This window comes from Meriones unguiculatus, chromosome 6 (genome assembly GCF_030254825.1).
Source record: "Meriones unguiculatus strain TT.TT164.6M chromosome 6, Bangor_MerUng_6.1, whole genome shotgun sequence".
In the NCBI taxonomy this organism is placed as follows: domain Eukaryota; kingdom Metazoa; phylum Chordata; class Mammalia; order Rodentia; family Muridae; genus Meriones; species Meriones unguiculatus.
This window is the reverse complement of record NC_083354.1, coordinates 67,674,831-67,700,776: the sequence shown is the minus strand read 5'-3', so window position 1 is coordinate 67,700,776 and position 25,946 is coordinate 67,674,831. Positions and strand designations below refer to the sequence as shown.

Here is a 25,946-nt window from a genome sequence, read left to right as displayed (position 1 = left end):
TTTAAGAAGGTATTTTTAATCAATTAGTTCACCCACCAGTGGTTTATCAGCTTTTACTAAAAGTTGGCTTTAACGTTGTAAGTCACCTTTTAAATTAAATGAATTAAAACATTTTTTCCTTCTAGAACTTCTTGAATTTACCATGTGTCTAGTAACAAACTTATTTTATAAACACAATCCTACTTGGAAATGTACAGTAGACAAGAGTCACTTAGCTAAAACACTACATCTTGACACAGAGTCAAGAAAACAAGTCCAAATTTTTCTCTACTTTAAATATTTTCTGAATAATACAGAAAAAAAGCTACTTTGGTAAGGATTTGTATTAATATCACACATTTTAAATTAAGTAAGCCCAATGTATACAGGATGATAGTAAAAGGTGTGCCACCAACAAGCTCCAAATAAATTATAACATACACAAAATGGAGCTAGGTACAAGAAAAGATGACCAGTCATCTTAGTTTACCTGGGATATCTCCAGTTTTAGGACGTTCCATATCCTTGGAAACTCCAATCCAAAAATTTAGGACAGTCGATGACACCTATATATCAATGGACAGACACCAGATAGGTGATAGTAATTTCACAGATCTGCACTGAGATAAAAAATTGGGAATATTATTTGGTCATTCCCTGCAAGGGTGGCCATATTAGCTGTGAAACATCACAGACACCTATAAAGCTAGTAATCTGAAAAAAAAAAAAAAAAAAAAAAAAGTCTAAATCTTTAAAAGAGCTGGCCAGACTATCAACTCTACACTCTAGACACTGAGGAAGAGGGAAACTCAATTAAGAAACTGCCTCCATCAGATTGACCTGTGGGCACTTTCTTGATTCACGGTTGATGCAAGAACAAGCAGCCCAAGGCAGTGCCACCTCTGGATAGGTGGTTGTGGGCTGTTTATGAAAGCAGACTGAACAAGCCATAGAAAGCAAGGCAGTAAGCAGCGCTCCTCCATGTCTCTGCTTTAGTTCCTGCCTCCATGTTCTTACCTGAGTCACTCACTACCTTGGCAGTGATGGACTGTTATCTGAAAGATGAAATAAACCCTATCCTACCCAAGTTGCTGTTGGTGCTCATCACAGCAGCACTAACTAATCACAGTAACTATAACTTTCAGAGTAACACATAGTAACTAACACACACACCAAACCTTCCAACAATGCCCACTATTGTCCAAGCACCACTTAACTTAAATGCTTGGGACCAAACACATTTCAAACCAGTTTTTCAGATTTTGGAACGTTTGTATAAACCTTACCAAGTGAACATCATAACTCTAAAAATTAGAGGCTCTGTCATATCAGCACTCAAAAAGTTTTGTATTTCCACACATTTTGAATTTCAGATTTTCCACTTAGGGATGGTCAGTCACATGTCAGCAAAGTTGATCACTCTGAGAAATGTCATGTGATTTAGTGCACATGTCTACTTTCACAGCCTGAATTAACCCTAAAAAGGAAAAAAGTCTTTGTGAGGGAGAGGGTATACTTGAGGATCCTCTCTATCAGAGGCTCAGTACCAGCTCAGCCTCACTGCTGTCCAACATTCTCCGAAAGCAGACTTTTCCCTGTTCCTAGTGATCTAGTCTCTCCTCTGACTTGCTAATGTACAAGGTAACATTTCTCTGGGTGGGGGCACTGTGAAACTCTTGCTTATTTTCCACCTGTGGTGGTCTGAAGGAGAACGGCCTCTGTAGGCGCATATATGTGAATGTGTGGTTCTTAATAGACAAAGCTGTTTTGGGACTTGTGTGAAGTGTGTCAGGTTTCAAAAACCCACACCAGGCCCAGTTTCTGGTGTCCTCTGCCTCCAACCTGACAGTAAGATTTAAGCTCTCAGCTACTGCCCTAGCGCCATGCCTGTCTACCGCCATGCTCCCACCCTGATAGTCAAGGATTCACCGTCTGAAACTGTAAACAAAGCCCCAATTAAATGCTTTCTTTTCTAAATTGCCTTGGCCATGGTGTCTATTCACAGTAACAGAACAGTGACTAAGACAACAGCTAAGTTACTACTCCTGAAACTCACTTTTACTTCTATTTAAAATATAGGCTGGGTTATCATGATCAGATGACCATCTTGATACCAACCACCATCTATTTAACTGTTTCCATACTCTCTTAACTCTCAACCTCTCTATCCAGATTCCTTCCTAATTCCACAGCTGGGGACTTCTGAATCACAAGCATTGTAGCAGATTAACTTCAAAGATTACCCTATCCAAAATGAACTCTAGGACAAAAACCTTGAATATAAATTCTAGTGGTTCTCAACTTTGAGAGGAAAAACTAAATGAATGATGACTTTAAACCACATCTTGTAGATAAAGCTGTGACTTCTGAAGAGAAATGAATGACTAGAAAAAGAGTTGAGAATAGAAGCTGGTCTTGAAACTAATCTTTGAAAAAACAAATGCCCAGGACAGGATGGCTCAGCAGACAGAGGCGCTTGTTCCTGGTCCCACAAGGTAGAGAGAAAGCAGACTCCTGAAAATTGCCCTCTGACCTTCACACCTGTGCTATGACACAAGCACCCCCCCATACACAACGTACAAAAATAAATGCAATTTTAAAAAGGACAACAAACCCCATGAGCAGAATCCCTTTCCTAAAACCAAGTGCATTCTTGAATCATGAAACTACGAAGTCTTTGAAATTGTATGTGGAGAAGGGAAAAACAGCATACCTTTAAGCTTTTTTATTATAAAAATGTAAACATATACAGAAGGCCTACGGTCAATCTTCCCCAACATTAATATCTGCCTCATTTATGCTCCCCTTTGGGTGAGATAAAGTGTAGAATTCTCCCCCAGTATATTAACACAGAAAATAGAATCACAGTAAAATTAAGTTTTCAGGAAAAATAAAGAAGTAATAATATTTATGGATGTGGACACTATACAGCAAGATAAAATATGAGCAATCAACAGATGATAAATTTTAACATTAAAACTATATGTCCCTGTTTTACAGTACATAAGAAAAACTGCTACACCTAAATGTCAACAGAAGAGCCATGAAAGAAGTACATGATATACATTTTCATCAAAGCAAATTTCATATAAGCAAACTAAGATTATGGTAAATTATGAAAGTGTCACAAAAATTATTAATTTACTGAAATATAAAAACCAAAGTTCAACTTCGATAATGCCCTATTAGTCTGCAAACAGAATTCTATCTACTTTCAGGCAGTTTATGTGGGCATCAAAGAATGTGTGAAAGTCTCACAAGTTAATTCTTAATTGTTTAAATGACAACTGTCTAGCATATGTACTGTAAAGCTACAGCTACTTGAAGTAAATGAATTTATAGAATAGTATATAGACCATGAGGGTGATAAGTAGCAAGGCCATATTATTAATGGGAAAACATTACAAACCTTTTCTCGTAACACCTACTTTAAAGCATACTCTTACACATCCTGGTTCTTTTCTACCAAATAGACAATATGCTAAGGCAAATGACACAACCAAAGATAAGTCTGGCAAAAGAGAACAGAACTGTGGGTTGAGGGCTGGTGTGGATTATTTGTATTTTGCGTTACATATCTCATATTCCTCTCCTATTACCGCACCTTCTAATGTTCTAGCACAGCATCCCAGCTGTAATCAGAAACCTTGCTTCATTTGCTTGCTCTGCTACTATCACTGACAGTGTATCATTGACACCAGCCACTATTTACTTGCCACAACTGTATCAAACAGCACAGCAGCACTTCTTTCAGTATCTGAGTGTTGGGAGAATTTGGACTCTATCTTCCAAATTCAGCAACAGAGGCAGAGTTCGAGAATACATAAAATCAATGGCAAAATCAAGACTTGCAGTCAGCCACAATTCAGGGCCAACTACGCCTTTCCCTACCATTCATACCATCTCCTAGCTGCCTTTGTAACAAAAGCTTCCAAGTACGGTGTGAAGTACTAAAACTCAGGGGCAGTATCTCAACAAGTAATTCTTTACGGGTTGTTCTTTCTCTGATGGGAATATCAACAAATGGCAGAGATAGAACAACGGGAAAAGGCTATTCCCACTGCAGAACGGCCTGCTTCGTAAAAAGGCTGTGTATCTTTTCCCTTGGAATGCTTCACAGTTTGATCATCTTGGGTCTTGAACAAAACTAGTTCCAATGAGCTCTAAAGTATGTCGGAAATCAAAGCATATCACAAGACTGGACTACTCATGGGAGGCAGCATCCCACGGCCCTGGGACGCGCTTCGGGGAAGAAGTTTGCTGAGGTGCTCAAGTTCACGCCCCACTTCCCAAAGTATCGGAGTCGGCCATGACAGAGGACAGGTCTCCGCCAGCGCCTCTTCTGGGTGGGCGCTCTCGCCGTCCCTTAAACTTGAGCGCTGTCCAGCCCACCTGCGGCTAGGCCAGGGTGGCCTCCTCCTCCTAAGGCGAAGTTCGGCCAGCCGCCGCCTGGCGTGCACAGGCCTCCAGCCGCAGGCCGCCCTCCTCCTCCCGACCCGCGGGCGCCGAGGAACAGCTCCGAGCCCCGCACGGACGGAGGCCCGGACGGCGCCGAGATCGCCCGGAGCCCCGCACGGCCGGCGGTCGGGACAGCACCGAGGGCGGCTCCCCGCGGGCGCCAGCCCGGGCGTGATCACGGGCCCTCGCGTCCCGCCCGCCTCGGCCTGGAAGCCGCGCCCGCCTCGGCCTGTGCTCTGCCCGGCCTCCCGGGCGGTGAGCAGAGAAGAGCAGGCGCAGGCCGCGGTGCCGCGCCGTTCCTTACCGCTTCACCACGCCGGTCTTGATCTTGATCTGCCTCACGCGAGGATCGGCCATGGTCCCTAGAGCGCCGCCGGAAGGAGGGACCGGACGCGCCCTGCGCAGGCGCAGAAGGCGCGGGGGCGTGGTGCCGAGGATGTGCGCATGCGCACCCGGCGAGCCCTGCCCCGCCTCGCCTCGCCTCCTTGCCCCAGCCTAGACTCGCTGACCCCAGGCTGTTCAGACCCAGTTCCCAAGGCTAATAGGGTCTCCTACCAACTGATTCTCCCTACCCAACTTGTGTTTGAAGAGCCCACTTGATTTGTACACAAGTTGCACTTTTTTTTTCAGTCTCCACAGCTGAGTGAAGAAACTTTTTGTTCCTGAGAAATTGGGCAGGATTATCTGCTTAATGGACAGCGTGACCTAGAAACTGTATCAAGGATAATTTTGGTCTTCATTGTCTGTTGTCAAATGGAGAAAGCTATCTGTGTTTGAAGAAGTAAAATACCATCATGCAGGCAGTCAAAATAAATCTTTATCCTTTACTTAAAAAAAAAAAAAAGTTTGCAGTGTTCCGTTTGTAAAATGTCATGTGCTGTTTGTGGAAAAAGGATTCTGGGGATAAGGAGGTTCCTCTTATCCTACATTTTAGCAAGTGTGTTTCAAGTGACCAGCAAGACTCACCCGGAGACATGCTGGCTCCCTAACTCCGTGATTAGGAGAAAGCAGTACAGCAAACAGCTAAGTGCATTAAAAACATTGTGCCTACTTGGCTAAGAGGGTGGTAGCCCTTGCCTCCAAGCCTGATGATCTGAGTTCAATCTGCAGGACTCAAAATGGTGGGCTGAAAATACCCAACTTCTGTGAGTTGACCTTTGACCTGCCCACGTACACTATGGGCATGCAAACACGCAGAGAGACACTCGTGTTTCTTGTTTTGTTTTTTAAGTTGGACCTTGAGAGCAGCTGGCTAAACATTTGGAACAAAAGTTACTATTGTTTGACCTATGGTGTAAAAAATGCCTACATTTTGGCAATAAAATGGCAGATTCCCAGCCACAAAGAGAACACACCGGAAATTCCCTCACCCACGAACTCCAGTGGGACTTTTCTGGTCATTTCTACTGGGTGTGGTAAGTACCTGGTTTGTTATTTGTTCGTCTATTTTTTTCTGGCTGCATACTTAATGAGCTCAGTCACTTGAAAGCAAAAGTGTGGTCACTGTAGACCATTTTCGTATGACACACCAAATAATCACTACCAGTAGTGTATCTTAAATATTTAACAGTTTTTTTAAAAATGTGTGTGGTACACAAAGGAGTGAGTGGTCAAGCAACCTTTCTTACCTGTGGAGCTCTACCTGTTAGTGAATACAGGACCCTGGCACTTAACCTCCCTCTCCAGGAAATAGCCCCCCGTAGGAAATAGGGCCCATTTTACATGACCAGTATGTGGACTGGAGCGTCCAGCACAGTGCCCAGACACAGCAGACACGGAACAACTTTTGACTCCACTGTATTTTCCAAGATATGATTTGCATAAAATAAGGCAATGTGCTCTAGAATCTCTTCCTGTTGAAGCACCCCACCCCACCCACTAAGGAACTGAGGCACAGCCTCCCTTGTTTCCTTATTTCTTGGTTCTGTCCTTCACTTGACTGTCTTTATCTTTCCTGACACTTAATCCACTTCTAGTCTTCACGGCTGACTCTGGAACACCATTCAGTCTTAATACAGAATCCTGGGTGCAAACTCGGTATCAAAAGCCAGCTCCCACGGAAAGTCTTCCGGTGCTGGCCCCTGCCCGTGCAGTCCTCCGGGAATACATTGGTAATGTGTATTATGTGTTTATTTGTTTGGAAACAATTTGGTTTCAGTTCTTTACAAGGACTGTGCTCACCCCATTAGCTGAGGTATATACATCTTTAGAGGCAAGAATCTTGTCTTTCATAAACCTTCCTCCTAAACCTCCATCTGTGTGATATACACAGCAGGTGCTAAATTCAATAAATACACTTCTCTAGCTGGCTGGCACACTGAACTACAATCCCAAGTGACACAGCAGAGCTGTGAAATACAGAGAAGGGGACAAACACAAAGTAGCAGAGTCACCAAGGCAAAATGCTGTGAAGTTAATAGAAACTGCAAACCGTCACCAAAAATGGTGCACCAAGGCCTTTTGCTACTGCTCAGGTCCTTTTAGACACCACAGATAAAATCATTTGACTCATCACATTTTCCTTCTTGCCCAGATTCTCAGACATTCCAAGCTCAGTTTTGTGCTAATCTGTAGGAATTTCTTTTGCACACACACCTTTCTCCCAACCCCCAACTTTGGAACTGTCTTTGCCCCTTATCTCTTTGTTTTGTCTATGCTTTAACTGTAACTAACTAATATATATAATTAATTCAGCAGCCGAAAAACCGCCACTGCTGCTGCTGCTTCTGCACATATTTAGGGCCGAGCCCTCCAGGACAGTTTGCATTGATCTATCAGTGTAATCTTCATTGCATTTGTGAGGTTGGAACTTAACAATATGGAGTGTGTCATCACTCCATATTAATAAGTAAGGAATTAAATGAACTTGTCTCAATTTCTTGGGCTCATAGTCCTATGAAGGTATGTATTTGGAAGCCAGACCAACCTGGACCAAGTCCCAGCTCCTCTTTTCAGTAACTGTAACACTGAACAAGCTACTCAACCTCTCTTTAGCCCAACATCTTTATCTGTAAAATGTGAAAGATGGTAATAGTGCCAAACTCATAAGGCTTTCATTGAGCTTAACTGAGTGCTGGTGTTTATCAGGTCCATATAAAATGCTAGTTGAATCTGGGAAAGAGGTCCTAAATTAGGATGTGTGCACACAGTAGGATATGAACATAGAGATGTGGGTCTCATCAATGTCAGAAAGATGAGCCTGAGCTTTTGTTTGATCATTTCTTATGACAAAGACCATGTTTCGCTTTCACCAACATGTAGCCATAGCTAGTACACAGTAGGCACTACAATGTTTTAGGCCTTCCTGCTTCGCTTTTTTCTTTCTTTCTGAAAAGGTATCTTGTCCAGCCTGCCTCTTGCCGCAGCCTCCTGAGGATATGAGCTTATAAGCAAGTGCCATCATGCCTAGCAATATGCATTTCTTCCATAAATAAGTAAGCTGCTTTGAAAAGCTTTTTGGTTTCCATTTAACCACATGTCACCGAGACTGCTCATTCCAGCAAGATGATGACAACGAGAACCTGAAATGCCCTTGCCCTCCCTCCCCACATGCACTCATCCCCCTCCCTGCCTTGCTCTGACAGAGGGCTACAGGGACAGCTCAGTGGACAGTGGTGCTGTATGGGCATGAAGTCCTGAGCTCACATCCCCAGAACCATGTAGAAATCAAGGCTGGCAGTGTGCACTTGTAACTCCAGGTCCAGGATGGGAGTGACAGTACAGATAGGGGATCCCCAGGACTCACTGGCCAGCCAGCCGGGCCGACACGTCAAGCTCTAGGTTTTGTGAGAGACCCCATCTCCAAAAAATGTGGAAAGCATGGAGGAGGATGCCCAGAGTTAACCTTTGACCTCTGTGTGAACATGCACAGGAGGGCACACCCACATACACTTACACATATGTGCACGCATACACCATGCAGACAGACAGACTGATGGACACAGGTGGGGGAAACTTGTGAAAGAGGCTGAAATTATCCGTAAAGCTTGTGAATTTTGTGTTGAGATGTCAGAGAGCTTCTAATGCTGCAGAGACGTTCCGCAGCCAACCCGACATAGTGCCTCACATGGCTTGTCCACTCAGCCCTGGTGGTGCTGACCTTTGACCACAGAGCTAAAACAGCAGGAGGCTGGCCAACAAGGATTCCTGCCTCTGTTGTTTAAGCTCATGTGTAGCCCTCACCTGTGAATATGGGCAGGCTGACTCCGTTCTAACTAATAGTGTATGGCAGAAGTGAGGGAACGTTACCTTTTTTAAATGGTTCTCATTTCGGGTACATGTTCTCTTTTTTTTTCCTGAGGAATTCGTGGAGGGAGTCCACCTGAAGCTCCCAGCTCTGTTGGAGTTGATTCAAAATGATTGCAAAACTAATGTTAACTGTTTCTTGCAACCCTCATGCCCTGCTAGTTTTCATTAGGCCAAAGTACATAATACTGTCTTCAGCATAGGCCTAGGAGCAGGGATCTGGCTGTCCACTTTTGGCTTTCCAGTTCAACTCTGACTCTAACACTCAAAATCCTACGTGCCCAAATAAAAGCATACCCCACAGATGCTTTCCAGGAATGGCCCTGTTCTGCCCACTGCTGATACAAGGCATTGTGGACATAGATTCTAAAGGCTGAGAAGATTGGTGTGATGCACAGTTCCTGCCACACAGCAGGGACTCCACAGGTTATCGTGAGTAACCATTATTATCAGTCACAATGTTATTATTAATCAGCATATAGATTGTGATTATGAGCCAGGTCACCTTTCAGTGTGACCGTATCTGTGTTTCGGAAATCTTCCTCACCCCTATCAAACTTAGGTAACTGTCTCCTCAAGTGCCTCCTCTCTCTGAAAGGCGTTGTTGTTGAGGCTTTGGTTTCCATTGTAGCCTAGTAGTCAAGATGTTGGTTCTCATCACTCACCTCCTCCTCTTTGAATCTGGACTTCATGTAACACTCTCTTTCTTGCCCAATCCCTGCCGTCTGCATTTGCTTCCGACTTGTCTTGAACACTTCTATCTTCCAGTGTAGCCTACCCAGGTCTCCTTTATTCTAACAACCTCATTTCTTCTCTCTAAGCCAGCAGTTCTCAACTTGTGGGTCACGACCCCTTTGGGGGGTTGAACGACCCTTTCACAGGGGTTACCTAAGATCATTGGACAACACAGATATTTACATAAGGATTCACAACAGTAGCAACATTACACTCAAGAAATACCAACAAAAATGTTTTTTCTTTTTTTTGGTCCAGGGCCACCACAACATGAGAAACTGTACTGAAGGGTCAAAGCATGAACAAGGTTGAGAACTATTGTTCTAAGTTTTATGGGGCAATAAACTGATCCAACTATGCTGAAATTGTCATGAATATTGTGCTGGTCCACATATTGCTAAAAATCAGTAATTTCTCTTGTTTAAGAAATAAGGGACTTGAGACCCCAAATGGAGGTTCTTGATTTTCTACCCTTCCAGGCTCAGGAAGCAGTTGTTTCCATGGTCAAGGTGCAAAACTGATCCTGCTAATCACCTCTTTGAAAGTAAGATTTTTACTAAAAGCTACAAAACGCATAAAGAAATGTACACAAACAAGGATATGACTTAATGCATTTTTGGAAGTAAACGTAGTAATGTAACCTACATCCAGACCAAGAAAGACCATAACATAGGCAGCGGCCGCAGAGCCGTCCCACCTGAGAAACCACCGTTCTTACCTCGTCACCACAGACTAGTTCCCCTGTTTTTAAACTTTATGGAAATTCAGTCTCTCAGTTACTGTTTTATTGCTCTGAAGAAACACCATGATCAAGGCAACTTATAAAAGGAAACATCTCTTGGGGGCTTGCGCACAGTCTGAGTAAGTTCATTTCCAGCACGGGAAACATGGCAGCAGGCAAGCAAGAAAGTGCTGGAATGGTAGCTGAGACCTTGCAACCTGACCCACGGGCAACAGGCAGAGAGAGTATGAGACCGGCCTAGTGTGTCACCCCACAGTGACAGGCTCTTTCAACAAGTCAACACCTCTCAATCCTTCCTAAAATGGTCCACCAACTGAGACCCAAATATTCAAATATATGAGCCTCTGGGGCCATTGTCACAAAAACCACCACATGCAGTCATGCGGGATGCAACCTTTGCGTCGAGCCTTCTGCACCCCACATCACGTGAGATATGTCTAAGTGCTGTATGGTCTCTGCTCTTTTTCTGTTGCTGTACAGAATTACACTACAGGGCATAGCATGACAGCCTGGTGCTGGGCATTTGAGTGCTTCTAGCTTCAGATTATTATGCACAGTGCTCTCATAAACATGATTGTAGACACTGTGATGGCGTGCTGAAGGCATTTTTATCTGGACGCTTAGGAGAAGAGGATGTGGGTCCTAGACAGACTGTGCCTGTCTGTCTAGGGTCTGCTTGAGTAGACCCTTCCAAATAGTTCTCCAGGATATAGTCATTTTGTGCCTCTTACCAGCATGGAGAGAGAGAGTTCTACTTGCGCTACGGTCCCACCAACACTTGCTATTGTCTTTTATCTTCATCAATTTGTTCTGGTGGTCTTTTAATATGGTTTTAAGTTACACTTTCTGGATGGTAGACTAAGATAAACTTGTCTTTATCTGTATCCTTTATCAATATCTGCTTTTGAAAGTTATTTGTTTTGTTTGTTCATTTTTCTATTTTCCATTTCTCATTAATGGCCAGATTTTCTTACATATTATAATCCTTTGTTAGATATACAATTTATAATTTATTTAAAAAACATACAGAACTACCAATAGATGATAGGGATATAAAAAAGGTCAAAGAATGTTTCTGGAAGGACTGTTTAAAACAACTGGAAGCAAGAAATAAATCAGCTCTGTGACTTGCATTTTTATTCCATGATTGGTGTGTTTGATGAAGAAGATTTCAATTTAGATTTTAGTAGTCAATTTTCCCATTTACGGTCAGTGCTTCTTGCTTCCTATTTATAAACTTTTCTTAGGGGCATGAGTCTTAAATATGTTATTCTATGCTTTAGTCTAAGTTCAGATAGAAATAAATATTAATGCTATTACTTTCCCCTATCCTATGCCTTTTGCTCTTTGTTCTTCTCATGTATGTGATCTGTGTGTATATGAACATGTTTACATATATGTGGGTACATGGGAATGTAACATAATTGTGGTGGTTTCAGGTAAACATCAGGAGTTATCTTTAGTTTATGTGGCAAGGTCTCTCAATCAAAGCCAGAGCTCTCTGTTTCAGGTAGCTACATCCTGCCAGCATTTACGTGGGGTCTGAGATCCGGACTCCTCCAGTGGTCACGGGGAACGCTCTAGCTCCTGAGCCATCTTCCAGCCTTGCTTCATTTTCAGTTGTTAATTCTGTCTGTAGCAGGCATTCATACCTGCCTCACCCAACGTCTGTTACCAATCGTCTCCCTCCTTACCCACTACCACTGTACAACCTACGTTCATCAGATTCCCCTGCAGCTGGTGAGATACACAATTCAGGGTGGTCGGAGCTATTTAGTTGGCTGTTGGAAATACTTTGGGTTTCTTGATAAAAGGGAGGAACTGCCTCTTCCCTACCCTTTTCCTATAACAATAACTGGAATAACTGGAGCTTAGAACACTCATGAAAGACTTCTCTGAAATGCCAATCTGCTATCATTGCATTGCTGAAGCAAACTGAGGCCAGCCCTCTCTAGTCGCTCTACTTGAGGAAAACAGATCCTCACATGTGTCAGAGCTACTTAGGTCATTTTTATCACTTGAACACAGTAGGATTTTCTGATTGCTACAGATGCTACGAACGCACCATGGCCTTGTAGCTTTTCTCTGTAAAGATGCCTATGAAAACCAAAATATATTCAGCTTTGGCTGTTGTGATGTGCTGCTGTGTTCTCACTGTGCAAATATACTAAACATGCCATTAAAATGGCCATAGGCCACAGGGTGCAAACGTTGGGGGGGGTGCACATTTTAGACAATAGAAATCATACACATGCATGGAGAGAACATAACCTTTCTGACAGTGACTTACAGATGATCCTGTTTACAGATGAACAGACATCTGATATAACAATTCATTGTTCTGACACATATTGTAATTGTGGTGTGCAGGTTTTAATACATCATGTTACATTTCGCTCAGCCCATGGTCTAATACCATTTAACATAAATTTTGCCAAAGGGAACGACAGTACATGACACTGACTTTTAAAAGACACACACAATCTTTTCAGATCACCTGCTTTTTATCCATGAGTGCCCAATTCCGAAATCAAGCTGGCAGACAAAAGTGGAGGGATGTGTAGCCTCGGGGCAGCATATTTATCTTGAATCATTTTGTGCATTTCTACCTGTAGTCAATGATTCCATTCCATTTTTATGTTGAAATGCATGAGCAACATCAATGAACCTTTTTTTGTCAGCTAAAGTAAGATTTTTATTCAGAGTCAATCAGTAGAGACCTGAAAAGTATTTCAGATCGCATGCTATGGATAAAATCTTTTACGTGTTTATCATGAGCCATCTATTTGAAACTGTCACCAAATGTTTATGATTGTTTTATTTTTGTTCTATCTAGGACTTTTAAAAATAAGACATTTGTTAGTAGTGAAATATTGCCAGTTCTCATGACATATCCTTCTTTTTGGGTTAATAAAAAAATTAAACAAAAAGGGGGTAAAGATTTTGGGGCAACACATTTATAAACTGCCAAAAACTACTTTAGGAGATGGAGAAGAGCCCAGCAGTTAGGAGCGTGCGCTTCCCTTGCACACTCACTCCGCTGGAGAAGAGCCCAGCAGTTAGGAGCGTGCGCTTCCCTTGCACACTCACTCCCTTGCACTTGGTTCTCAGTACACATGCCAGATGACTTGCAACTACAGAGGATCCAACATCCTTCATGGGCACCCACACACCCACACACCCATGCCCACACTCACCTCACCCACCCCCACACATACATACGGTTAAAACCTTTAAAAAGGAGTAAACTAAATACTGGATCACAAAGATTCAGTGGTACATATTTACAATTTTTGATATTCACTCATTGACGAAACTGTTTCTGAACAGTTTATTGTGCATGAGGGCAAACTGCTGACATCCCAGAGAATTCTTTTTGGGTAAGAAATCTAAAGTGATTGAAAAAAATAAGCTGCCATCTGCGAAATTCTGCCATCATTCTGAAGAATAGCTTGCATGGGAAAAGAAAGTTCCTTGAAAAAAAAATTTCTCTAATATTTTAATGTAAATAAAAATATAGTACTTCTTTAATTGAGGATAGATATTTAATTTTAACTTCCACAACTTCCAATTCCAACATTACTACCCTAATATTTAATGTCTAAATGGTTATTATCATTGTTACTGTAATTAATTATCTTATTACCATAGTCTCTGCACAGGTATGTGTGGGTGTGAGAACCATTTAATCACATAACTGAAAATTTTAGAAGTCCTTATGCTTCCAAATACTCTGGATACTTTATAACAGACAAAACTTGGCCAATTCTTCTGGATTCTTAATCACATAAGAAATGAGAGCCAGTCATGGTGAGCAGAGCTCTTATTCCAGTGGAAGCAGAGGCAGGAGAATCAGGAGCTCAAGGTCACCCATGACTATAAAGAGTATTCAAGGCTAGCTGGGGCCAGCCTGGGCTACATGAAACATTGTATCACATGCACCATCCCCATAGATAGATAGATAGATAGATAGATAGATAGATAGATAGATAGATAGATAGATAGATGATAAAGAGAAAGATGATAGAGAGATGATAGGTAGATAGATAGATTGGTAGATGGCTAGATAAATAAATATATACATAAATAAATAAAATCAGAGTAATAAAATTCACGAGAGCTCTTGGTTGCACCAAGAGTACCAAGCACCAATAACTAATGACTGTAGCTTTCAGTTTCCACTCACTCACTTTGGGACTGGGATTTTGCTGCTCATGCAGACAGTCCTGGGCTGATTAGGAGAAGAGATTTGGGGTCCTATACGTATGGTTCAGATCTCAGCTGAGGCAGTTTCCAACTAATGAACCTTGAGCCTTGAGCCTTGTCTTCACAGACTCTGAGACCCAGTGTCCTTATTTGTAGAGTGGAGGTGAGGTGACTGCCACTTGCACCCACCATTGTTGTGACCAGCATGGAAAGAGACATACATAGAGGACTTAGTGTAGTACTGGCCTATCACAGCTGCCCAGTAAGTGAGAGCCATTACAAAGCACGCAGAAGAACTGATGCTGTGAGGAAGTAAGATTTTTGCTGGAAAACTAAGGATTCTAGTGCAAACTGATTCTTGTTAATATTTAAGGGTTATAACGTGAAATGTGAATAGTATTTAATTGATTTTCTCTGACAACTGGGAAAGAAAAGAAATCTTCACATCAAATTTATTATTGGAAACTTATAATATCAAAAGATCCTCCAGGTGAATCTGTAAAATATTACATGAAACTTATGTGGTTGAGTCCAGCAAAGGTAAATATATAACTTTGGAAAATGTTACTAACTTGTCGTTTTCAGCGGAAAGACTTTGCTATGAAGTAATGCAATATTGTAAAAAAAAAAAAAGTCTCTTGCTAGCTCAGGCTGGTCTAGGACGCCCTATGTAGTCCAGGCTGCTCTCACACTTGTGATTTTTCTGTCTTCTGTAGAGCTGGGATTTCAGGTGTGTATTCATCATAACAGGTATCCAATACCTGAGAGCTTTTATTTCAAATGTGCTAGCATTTATGTAAGTGAACTTTTAGCATGAGGGGCTTGCTTGCATTTAAAAGTATGTATGACAATATTTAAAACAGTGCCTGTTGAGGCAGACTGTATATTTCTTTCTCTTTTTTTTTCTTTTAGAAGTCATTAAATGTCTCCATAAAGACTTTTTATTTAACATAGTATTTTAATTTATTCTTTGAGAATTCCATACATACATACAATGCTTTCCTTTTATCATATCCACATTTTGATACCCACCTCAGTTCCACCCAAACCATCCAACTTTATGAACTTCTCTTCCTCCTCCTTCTCCCCCTCTTCTCCTTCTCTTATGCCTTTTCAATAACCCTCTGAGTCCAAGTAATTCTGATCAAGGACTGTACATGGGTTTAAGGCCAGCCACTAAAGCAAGTTCAACCTACCAGGGGCACAGTCCTCAAAAACCTGACTCCCCCCACCTTCAAGCAGCTCTCAACAGATGATAGTTTCTAAGCTGGGAGGGGGGTGGGGGACCTCACGTACCTCTCCTGCTCCCATGCTGGAATGTTAAATAGCTTGGTCTTGTGCAGGCAGCCGTGGTTACTGTGACATTCATGTCTGGAAGACACGGTTCTGTTCTGCCTCCTCTTCTGCGGTAGTCTCCAGACCCTCATGGAGGTGAAGGGACATACCAATGTCCCATTTATGGGTAGTAGTGTTCTGACACATACTTTGTGCACTTTGAACAGTTGCGAGTCTCTGTGTTAACACTGTCTACTGCAAAAAGAAGCTTCACTAAGAGGGACTGAGAGCTGCAAAAGTCTGTGGAAATAGAGGTAGACGGCAAGTTGATGCCACTTCAATACAATGTTCATTCAGCAAAATAACAATAGAAGAGGGTTCTTAAATGCTTCTACCTCCCTTCCAACCCACTGGCCAGAGGTAGGGGAGAAAGAAAGTTATTAGGAAAAGGGGGTTGTAGGTCATTTTAGAAGTAGTTCCTTGAGCTGAGTCCACTCTTCATTGTTTGGATACCAGCAGTCCAGTCCAACTGCCTACACCAAACAGCAACATGAATCAGCACAATTCAGTATGTCCAGACAAATCGGTGAAAGCCGCAAAACTCAGCTGGATTGCCCTGAGAACTTCTCTGGAACATTTCTCTCTGCGAAGTGAAGTGTCGAAGAACGAAGACCAGTGCAGTAATGTCTATCTGAGAAGCGTTGTCGGTGTGCTACTGTGTATTTCCTATCCTCAAAGTCTACCCACAGCTGTTTTCAGCTGGCCAAAGTCACACTCCTAGCACAAGACACTTTGCAGAAAAAAAAAAAAAAATCACATGACACAACTGATTCTTCAAAGAAACCAGAAACCTTCACTTCAAGGTTCATTTCTGTGGCCTATGGATTTCTCAGCCATGGATTTTTAGCTGACTGTACCAGACAGGAGTTTTGTCCAGTGGGTGAGTCTAAAATGTAACCAGGATACAATTGGTTGCTCCCTTAACCGTCACGGCACTATTGTACCCATGGACAGCTTGACTGGTCATTAGTGTATCTCAAGAAGTGCTCAGCTGGGAAAGACTGTTGATGATTTCTCTCCTCTGGTAGCCTGCACAGCACTGTCTAGTCTATGAAAACTAGCTAGTAGGAAGCTTCCAAGTCACTACCAGCTTGGTTTCTCCATATCCTGTAACCAGTCTGTGTGGTCTCTTCAGAAATAGGGTCCTACCACCATTGTGGTGGGCAAACAAGAGCAATGGCAATAGACTGTACTGATTCAGGGGTCTCTAGAATGACCCCTGAACAATGGCTTGAAGGAAGGTATTGAATGCCTGGCACTGGACATGTTGTTTGACAACTTACAGTTTCAAGAGGGAACATTGCCTAAACTCTAAGAGTAACTACCCTTAAACTCCATTATTTGAGAAGTTTATAAAATAGTAGACTTCTGTATGGCTTACGGACTCTCCCCGAGAATCAGTTGGCACACACCTCCCTCTGCCCTACCCTCCCACACCATTTCCAGTCACCTCACTCCATTGTGCCACTTCCCCTTCAGATCACCTGTGCAAACAGTATTTTCTCTCTGACACAGAAAGAAAAATCATGTGGGGAAATTCCTCTGAGGTAAAACCCTAAGAATGACTTAAAAAGAAGGAAAGCAAAGATGAACATCAACAAAATTAGACGAGAAGAGTTATTGGTCTATTCATCTCTTTGTATTAAAAAGTGAGATTTAAAGCCTTCAATAAAGCCCTGAGGAATAAACACTAGCAAAGCAATTTTATTTAACTCTTATTAAATAATTTGTGCTTGCAAGTAAAGGCTAAGGTATATTTTAAATTATAATCACTGTTATACAGGTGAAATTTTATTTTCTTTGCTTTGTAAAAGTTAATTTCCACAAATAAAGACGAGAAATTCAATGTTTTAACAAATGAGTGAATGAGTAAATGCTTTGTTGAATATCATGTGAATCCAGCAGCTAAGCTTTCTATTCCAGCACGAGTAAGAACAGAGTAAGGGGGCACCCAAGGCACACTCCCGCTTTAGACCATAACGTTCGTACTTGTCAGTGATAAATTATAAGGCAAGGGTTGGGATGTAACCCCATGGTAGAGCATTCCCTACTGTAGTCACTGTCCTGCGTTCAACGCCCAGAGCTGAAATTTTAAATAAAATCGACAGAAAGTAAGCACTATGGCTCCTCTGCGATAGACTCAAACAGAGCAAAGAGTCAGCATGAAAGTGCACACTACAAGTCGTCCCCATGGCGCACAGCTTGCTGGGTACCCGCTGTGCCATTGCACACTCCTTCACCTTAATTTTGTTTTTGTGGTTTAAGGCCACAAAGACATGAAAGACTGAGCACCAACAAATGAGTTTAATATCAAGCTAGGGAAAGAGAAAGTGTGAGCTGAGAAAGGAAACAGAGTAGGCAATAGATTTGGGATTAAACAGGCCAAAAGAATATGATCTTAAGGTGGAAAGAGGCAGGCAAATCAGGTTCGATCCGTGGCTTTTCTGTCTTGGGAAGTGAGGAGTGGGGAGTTAGTTATGCATAAATAAAATCAAGGATGGGTTTGTTCTGCTCCACAAGCTTCTGGAAGCATTTCTGCTCACATCCCATAAGCTGTAACTTGGCTCAATGATTGCAGCAAACTACAAAGAAGAGGGAATATGAGCCTCTGGCTGGGCTACAGGGATATCCATTAGCAGTGAGGGGTGTCTTTTCTACCCAGCCATCCTATCACCTACTATTTTCCTCTTGGTCTTCTTTCTAGATTTTTAGACTGTCAATGTAAAAGCCACAGTTCTCATCTTAAAGTGGAGAGATGGTTTATTCTGGAGCCATTTTTGAATGACCATGACCAGTGTACACAAATTAGGGTACCTCAAATTCCATGTTCCAGTGTAGAAGCAGCCTTGTGAAGTTTTTATAGCTTTACAAAAGAGAGAAAGTCATAATCAAGGCAAGTTTAAAATGCATCAGTGGGTACAATGAGAGGGGCAGGCCATTCTAAACGCCTAAGATGCTATCTGACAGCATTCTTAGCCTTATATTGTAGAAGCTAATTGCCTACTAAGTCAATAGGTTTTTAAAAGTTTATATCTACAGTCACAATGAAGTCAGTGTAGGTACATAGGTAGGTTAGAGATGGCTGTTTTGGAAGGTGTGAACTTAGCCCAACGTAAGGTCATTAGCCTCTGGATCTTAGGCCTTCCAGTCTCTCCATGGTACTGAAATTCTAATAGCCAATCAGTATCCACAGACAGATTTGGAAGTTTTCATTCACAGCCAGATGAAGCCTCTTTTTCCCAAGTTCTCATTTACAAGGCTTTACCCACGCTTAGTCTGTTCACGTGTATACATGTATGTGTTGTGTGCTAAGACCTGCACATGAGGGAGCTCATGCAGGTCTTGTTTTTCTGAGCCTGGGTACATGAAAAAGAACAAGGGTTGGGGGAGCTAGGGTTGGTGCAGGCTTCAGGAGAGAGTTGCCTCCCCTGGTTTTGTTTCAGTTTCATTGACTTCTACTCTTGTGTTTATATTCTCACTTGTTAGCCTGTGATATCACCAACTTAATCCTTTTAAGCTCCCCCCCCCTCTGATGTGCTCTTCTTTTACTGGTTTCCTATGGTGGAGGGTTAGTGACGAGCAACAGCAAGAGGCCTTTCTCTTACACGGCACACACTCTGAGCGGAGGGTTGCCTACATTCGAAACAGTTCCCTGTTTTCATTTTCTTTTACATTTTTTCTATTTATTATTAATCTCTGTGCGTGTGTGTGTGAATGGGTGAGAGAGAGGGGGAGTGGGAGAGAGAGAGAGAAGCAATGGAAGTGTGGGGCTGGATAAAAGCCAGCCCGAGGTGATCCCAGGCCACTGGTGGCTCCTGTCCTTTATCTTCCTGTTTAGTTACCTCAAATACAGCATTTAGACAAAATCATACAGAAAAGATTTTTTTAATTAATTTGCATACTTGTGTTGCTTAGAAGAGCATGTAAGTGCCAGGGAGGAGTAGAGGGATGAAGGTGTACTGGGGCCACGAAAGTCAGAGAACAACTGAAGGAATACCAGTTCTTCTCTTCCTTTACAATGTGGGACCAGACTTAGGGCACCAGGTTTGGGGACAGCTGCCTTTGCCAACAGAGTCATCTCGCTCGCCCTATGTTTTCATTTTTATTCATTTCAAAAATAAAACTTTTCTTATGGCATCTTCTTTGAAATTATTTTAAAGTGTTATATTTAGAGATTTCCTAGGTAATGTTCTGCATTGGCTTCTACTTTAATTCTGCTCTGAGAGTGTTCTTCAGTTCAATTACTTTAATTGTGTTTTGATGTTTGATGTCTGAAGATTTGGTCTGACCTGCGTCTTCTGTGTTGTCAGGCAGAGACAGTTCCTTTATGGAATGGGTTGATGGCTTTTTTATTCTCATTGAGTTTCTTCCTCTTAATCCCTCTATTTCCAGGAGAGGAGTGTTAAAGTCTACTGTAGCAAACGTAGATACAGTTCTTTCAGTCTGTCAGCTCAGCTTTTGGTATTTTGAAGCTCTGGTGTTAGTCACACTCAAATTGGGGACTGTAAAACCCTATTTCACCAATAGGGTCTCACCAATTTCACCAGTGGTCTCTTATCAGCTTGGACCCGTCTTCTTTGTCCTTGGTAATTGTCCACACTCTGAAATCCTCCTTGTCTTACCTTAGTATACTGGTCCACATTTCTTCAATCACTGCTTGAATGGATTATGTTCTTCTGTCCTTTAATTTTACCCACATGCTGGGTGACTTCTCCTGGGGAAACCTGAACAAATGTCTATCAGCCCAGATAGGTACCAACAACATCTCAAGGAGAAGATTCCACTCACGTCCACCTTGGCAAACCCATGAGTTTATTGGCTTACTTACAGAAGCATGGGTAAGAGCGTGTGTGACCCAAGGATAGTCATAGCACTGAGAAGTCCTTCTTCAGCTAGGAGGACAACCACCCAAAAGCTTTAGAGGTGGCATCCTCACTTCATCCGTCCTCCATACTCTGTAGCTCCTCCTGAGACCACAAAAAGCTGGGCAGAGTAGATGGAGCTAGAGGAAACCACTGAGGGAGGGAGTGGCTGGAACTTCAGATGAGGGTCTGATGACACTCCTCAACCCCTTCCTCTAAGGAGAGACTTTCAGAAGGCCCTTCCTATTGAGGGGCTCCTTAGGTAATCCCAGCTGCCCTGATTAAGATAGTAACAGCCATGTTGTGTCCAGAGGACAGTGTTTTACAACACTATGTGAAACAAGGTTCTTGAAGAGAACCGATTTTGGTCTTGTTTCCTTGCTTGTTTGAGTGATCTGACAACCTGTCTTTATTTTAGAACATTTACATTTAATGTAAGTTTTGATATGGTTAAATTTAGGCCATCCATTTTATTATTTGTTACTTAATTTCTGTTTGTTTTTGTTTGGGATTTTTTGAGACAAGTTCTCACTTTGTAGACCAGTTTAGCCTTGAACTCACAGAGATCTGCCTGGCTCTGCCTCCCGGTACTGGGATTAAAGTTGTGTACCACTACGCCCAGCCTGTTCCCTTAATTTTCTATTACTCATCCTTCTCCTAACATTTCTTGCTTTCCATTGTGGTATTTGTATAATTGTTACCATTTGACTTATTTATTATAAATTGAGTTCTCTATCATCCTCCTTTCCCTGTTGTTCTAAGGAGTATAATAGTATCCAATCTATTTAGAACTAGTATTTTGCCATTGTAAATGAAACATGAATTCCTTATAATGATATTGGTCAATTTATATCCCACTTTAGTATTACAGCTGCCATATTAATTATACATTACACATTAATTGTCAATCCAAGATTATATTCAAAATTCTAGTGTCTTGAGAGTTGGTTTGCATTCGAGCAAGAACAAAAAAGGAAGGTAATTAGGAGATTTGTGTGAATGAGACAAAATATTAGAGGGATGCCTCGCTGGTCTTAATGCTAAGACAATAACAGGCTTAATTTCCTGTTTACTCAATGCTTTTTGAACCAACTAGAATTCAGTAATGAGAAAGAAGTGTGTGTGGAGACTGAGTTGCATTTCTTATGATCACAGTTGTCAAAAGGGCTAAGACTTTTCGGTTGCTTCTACTCATTATTTATGTGGAAACTCTCCCTACCCGAAGGTGAGGGGACATTTCCGCAGAATAAGTGGTACGTGGCTTAGGCACAAGCATAGACAGCTCTGTCTACAAACTCTGTCCTGAGTTCATCTACTTCTGTGATAAAGGAACATTCTAAATTTTAGGAAAATAAAGCAACTTTGCACCTAAACAGGTGACCAAGTAGTGAGTCTAAGGCAGTTTGGACATCCTTCCCAAATTGAGATGTCCTAAACAAATCCTTGACAGTCTTCATTCACCTACACTTCATTTAAAGCCACATAACTGACTTAAAAAAACAAACTTGCTAAATGGCTATGTCAGCAGTGACAGTAGCAGGCTGTAGATACAGCCCATGCTACCCAAACACAACAGCCTGAGGAATTCTGTTTAGAGCAGCAATTCTCAGCCTATGGGTTGCGACCCCTTTGGGAGTTGAACAACCCTTTCACAGGGGTCATGTATCAGACATCCTACATATCAGATATCTACATTAAAATTCCTAACAGTAGCAAAATTACAGCTATAAAGCAGTAACCAAAAAGTTTTTGGTTGAGGGTCAGCACTACATGAGGACCTGTATCAAAGGGTCCCAGCATTAGGAAGGTTCAGAGCCACCAGTCCAGAGACTTCTTCTTGGGTCAAGTCAGACCCTTAACTTTCACACAGGAAGTAATTTCAGCATCAACCAGTATAACCCAAGTTTCAACTTACTAATAGGGATTTTTAACATACATTTAAGCACCTTAGCTTTTAAAAAGAGAGGTGCTCAAGAAAGAATAAGGTATACTCAAATGTAGAGACCAAGAGAGATGGATGGCTCAGTGGTGACAGTCATGTACTGCTCTTGAGGAAGATTTAACTTTGTTTTTCAATACCTTTGTTGGGCTGCTCATGACCACCTGTAAGTCTGGCTCCAGGGAATCTGACACCTCCAGTCTCTGCAAGTACTCACTCACACAGCATGCACACACACACACTCACACACACACACACACACACACACACACTCACACACATACATGTATAAGTAAATATAATAAAACGGACTGGAGAAGTGGCTCGCTGGTTAAGAACACTGGCTTTTCTTCCAGAGGACCAGGTTGGGTTCCCAGAACCCACACAGCACCTCACAACTGCTGTAGCTCCACTTCCAGCACATCTGATGCCCTCTGTTGGCATTCATGGTCATGAGGCATGAAGATGGTGCACAGACATAAATTTTGGACAAAACATCCATATCCACAAAATAAAATATAACTTTTAAAATTAAAATAAATATTTTAAAAGATGTATCTCATTGTCTGTTACAGCCCTGTGTAAGATTTCGTTGGGTGTTGAATTTCTTATCTTTAAAGGTAGCTAAGAAATTCAAATGAGATCAAGAGGTAATTCCTGAGGTATGCCAGAGGGTCCAGTTAGCAAGGTAACTGTGGAAAGTAAGGTTGTAAGGGAAGTTAGGAGCTGTCAGTGTAAAGCAACAGTTTACAGGGTCCTGTTTGTGGTTTGTAAAATTCTCAGCGTACCACCTGGTTTCTATCTGGGAAAAGAGTAAGCTCACGTATGCAGGTCACACATACTCAAGCCTTTAAACATAGCTCATATTTTTACTGTCTTCTCTGAAAGTGTCTTTGTGTAGAAGGGCTATTGCGGACACCTGCAAGGTTTTAGGTATTGATGTAACCAGGGCCACAGGAGATTGAAGAAAGGACAGACACATAGACACATGCGCAGAAAAACTGGAATCAGGTGGGCTGTGCTCGATGGAGACGGATCTGCAGCAGCCTGGAGCCTCAGCGTGTTTATCTCCTCCATCTGAGCTGAGGAGGTGGGTTTATTGTACACAGCTGAAGGGGGAGGAAGGTGGGGAGCACATTTCTGGAGGGGCCGGCTCTGTAGGGGAGCAGTCTCAGGCTGTAAACATCTGGAAGAGGAGAGCTGCTCTCACATGGGGGGGGGGGGGTTGCCGAGTTCCTGAACCTGACTAAGAGAAGACTAAGAGAAGGCTTTGCCCTTCCCGCTGGTCTGAAGCGTGGGGGCCCTTCATGTAGTCAAGCTCATGCCAACTGCCTAGCTTTGCTCGGGACTTCGTTCTCCACACTGCTGTTTTTATGGAAAAAGCTTGACTGCAAGTGTTAACTGGGCTGGAATTCCTGATTCTCAGCAGGCAAGAGGCTTCAACAGCTTCCTTTCGTGCCCCATGTACCTTAATTTTCCAATCCTCCCCAGCCTCAGTTATTTCCCTCAGAGGCAACTTGCACTCCAAACTGTTCAAAATTTGTCCTCAGGCAGCTCCAGGATCTTCCCAGAAAGAAAAACAAAAAACAAAAACAACAACCGTCAAGCCATGGTCTCTCCCCTCAGAACATGCTCTCTCCCCTCTGGAATATCTTTCCAAGTCGCCCCTCAAGCTGAAGGAATGACCTTTTGCCATATCATCCCTCAGAAAGTTCTGCAGTAAGCGCTCGGTGCTGTGAAAACATCTATTTGTCATCCTTCCAGGAAATCCATCCGCAGGCTCTGCAGCTTGTTTTACTGTAATGGTGCTGTTCGGGGATTTATTGGCTTCCAGACTGAGACAAAAATACAGGCGGGCTTTTGACCAAGCTGCTCAGTTATGGAAAAGGGTGGTGATGCAAATACACTCAGCTCCACTGCTCATTGATTCCCACTGCTTTTCTTTCTAATTGAACAAATTGTTTGCTATGAATTCATTTGCATTTGTTCTTGCAAATCATTCACAGGTCCTCATATGAGTAAATATCTCCTGCCAAATTGAATGTTTAAAAAAAAAAAAAAAAAACAGAAAAGGCTTAGGTCATGCACACACATCTGTACCATTCAGGATAGGAACTACACCAGTCGTTTGAACAAAGAGAATATATTGTCTAGGCATAAAACCACTAACCAGCAAAGGGAAAGGGTAGAAAAGATGTTCCAGAGGCCACAGCTGTGAGCCCCTGTGTGGCTCACTCCAGTAATCCCAGCAGTTACTACATGGGGCAGGAGGATTTCCATGAGTTTGTGGCCAGCTTGGGCTACACAGTAATTCTGGTTTAGCCAGAGCTGTGTAGCAAGATCCTGTCAGGATCAAATACACAAACAATGAAAGGAGTAACTTCCAGGACACTTAGTACTTCCAGAGCTGGAGAACAAAGGAAAGAAGTTGAAATTTAGAAAATTTAGGAATTTGGAGGAAGCTACAGAGCACTGAAGAAAGGGCATCAAATATTTTCGTCCTGCATTCTCAAGGATGAAACTACAAAGGGAATTAAACTGCTGCTTCAGGAAGAAGCTATATTAAAATAAATGTGAGAGGCTCGAGGGCTGGCACCATTGGCAAAGCACAGGCATGAAGATTCACTTCAGATCCTTAGCTCCCATGTAAATCCAGGAGCAACACATATCTTTAGCCCAGCACTGGTGGGATGGAGACAGGCAGGTAGACTCCTAGAGCTCATTTGCCATAGAGCCTAACCAAATTACTGTGCTTCAGAGACCCTGTCATGAAAAAAAATAATAAATAAATAAGGTAGGGGCCGTCTTGAAAGAAACCCATTGTCAATCTTTAACTTTTACCTGCTCTCTCTCTCTCTCTCTCTCTCTCTCTCTCTCTCTCCCTCTCCTCCCTCTTTCCCCCTCACACATACACAAAACTCCACAAACATAGGACATATATCCAAAGGACTGCATTAAATTTAAAAACAAGACAAAAAGTTGCTCTTCTGATAGAGGTTTTCCTTTAAAAAGACAAGTTAAGAAGATCATTACAATTAAAATATATCGCCACAATTAAAAATACGATCAAAGAACATTTCTGTGCCCACAAATTGAATAACAAGAATGAAATGGAATGGAGGTCTACTTAAAGAAAGTGTAACAGGACTTTGTGGATTCTTTTTTCTTACACCCTTCTCTACCTCTTTTCTTCTTCCTGTTCAATCCGTTAACACTAGAGAGAAAAAAAAGACAGAGAGGAGAGGAAAGAGATCCCTGAATAAAATCAGGGGTCGGAAAGGAACAACGTTATTGTTTCTGCTGATTAGGTGTGGTGAGCTCTTTGGGGCAAGTGGTCAGGATGTCTGATTTCTTCTTGTTTCTTCTTTGCACGTGACTACTTAACAAACCACAACCACAGCAACCAACAACCAACCAACAATCGCCCCCACCCCAACAAGAACCA

The 25,946-nt window shown here is 42.2% G+C and overlaps 1 protein-coding gene across 1 annotated transcript in view; it reads right to left on the bottom strand.

Moving 5' to 3' along the window:
• Tbca (tubulin folding cofactor A) overlaps window positions 1-4,876 on the bottom strand; it is a 52,657-nt gene extending 47,781 nt beyond the window's left edge. The window contains exon 1 of the mRNA XM_021660402.2: window positions 4,742-4,876. Within this exon, the coding sequence (XP_021516077.1) occupies window positions 4,742-4,794 (53 nt within the window). The 5' untranslated portion in view covers window positions 4,795-4,876. The remainder of the gene's footprint in view (window positions 1-4,741) is intronic.
• Window positions 4,877-25,946: the final 21,070 nt, after the last annotated feature.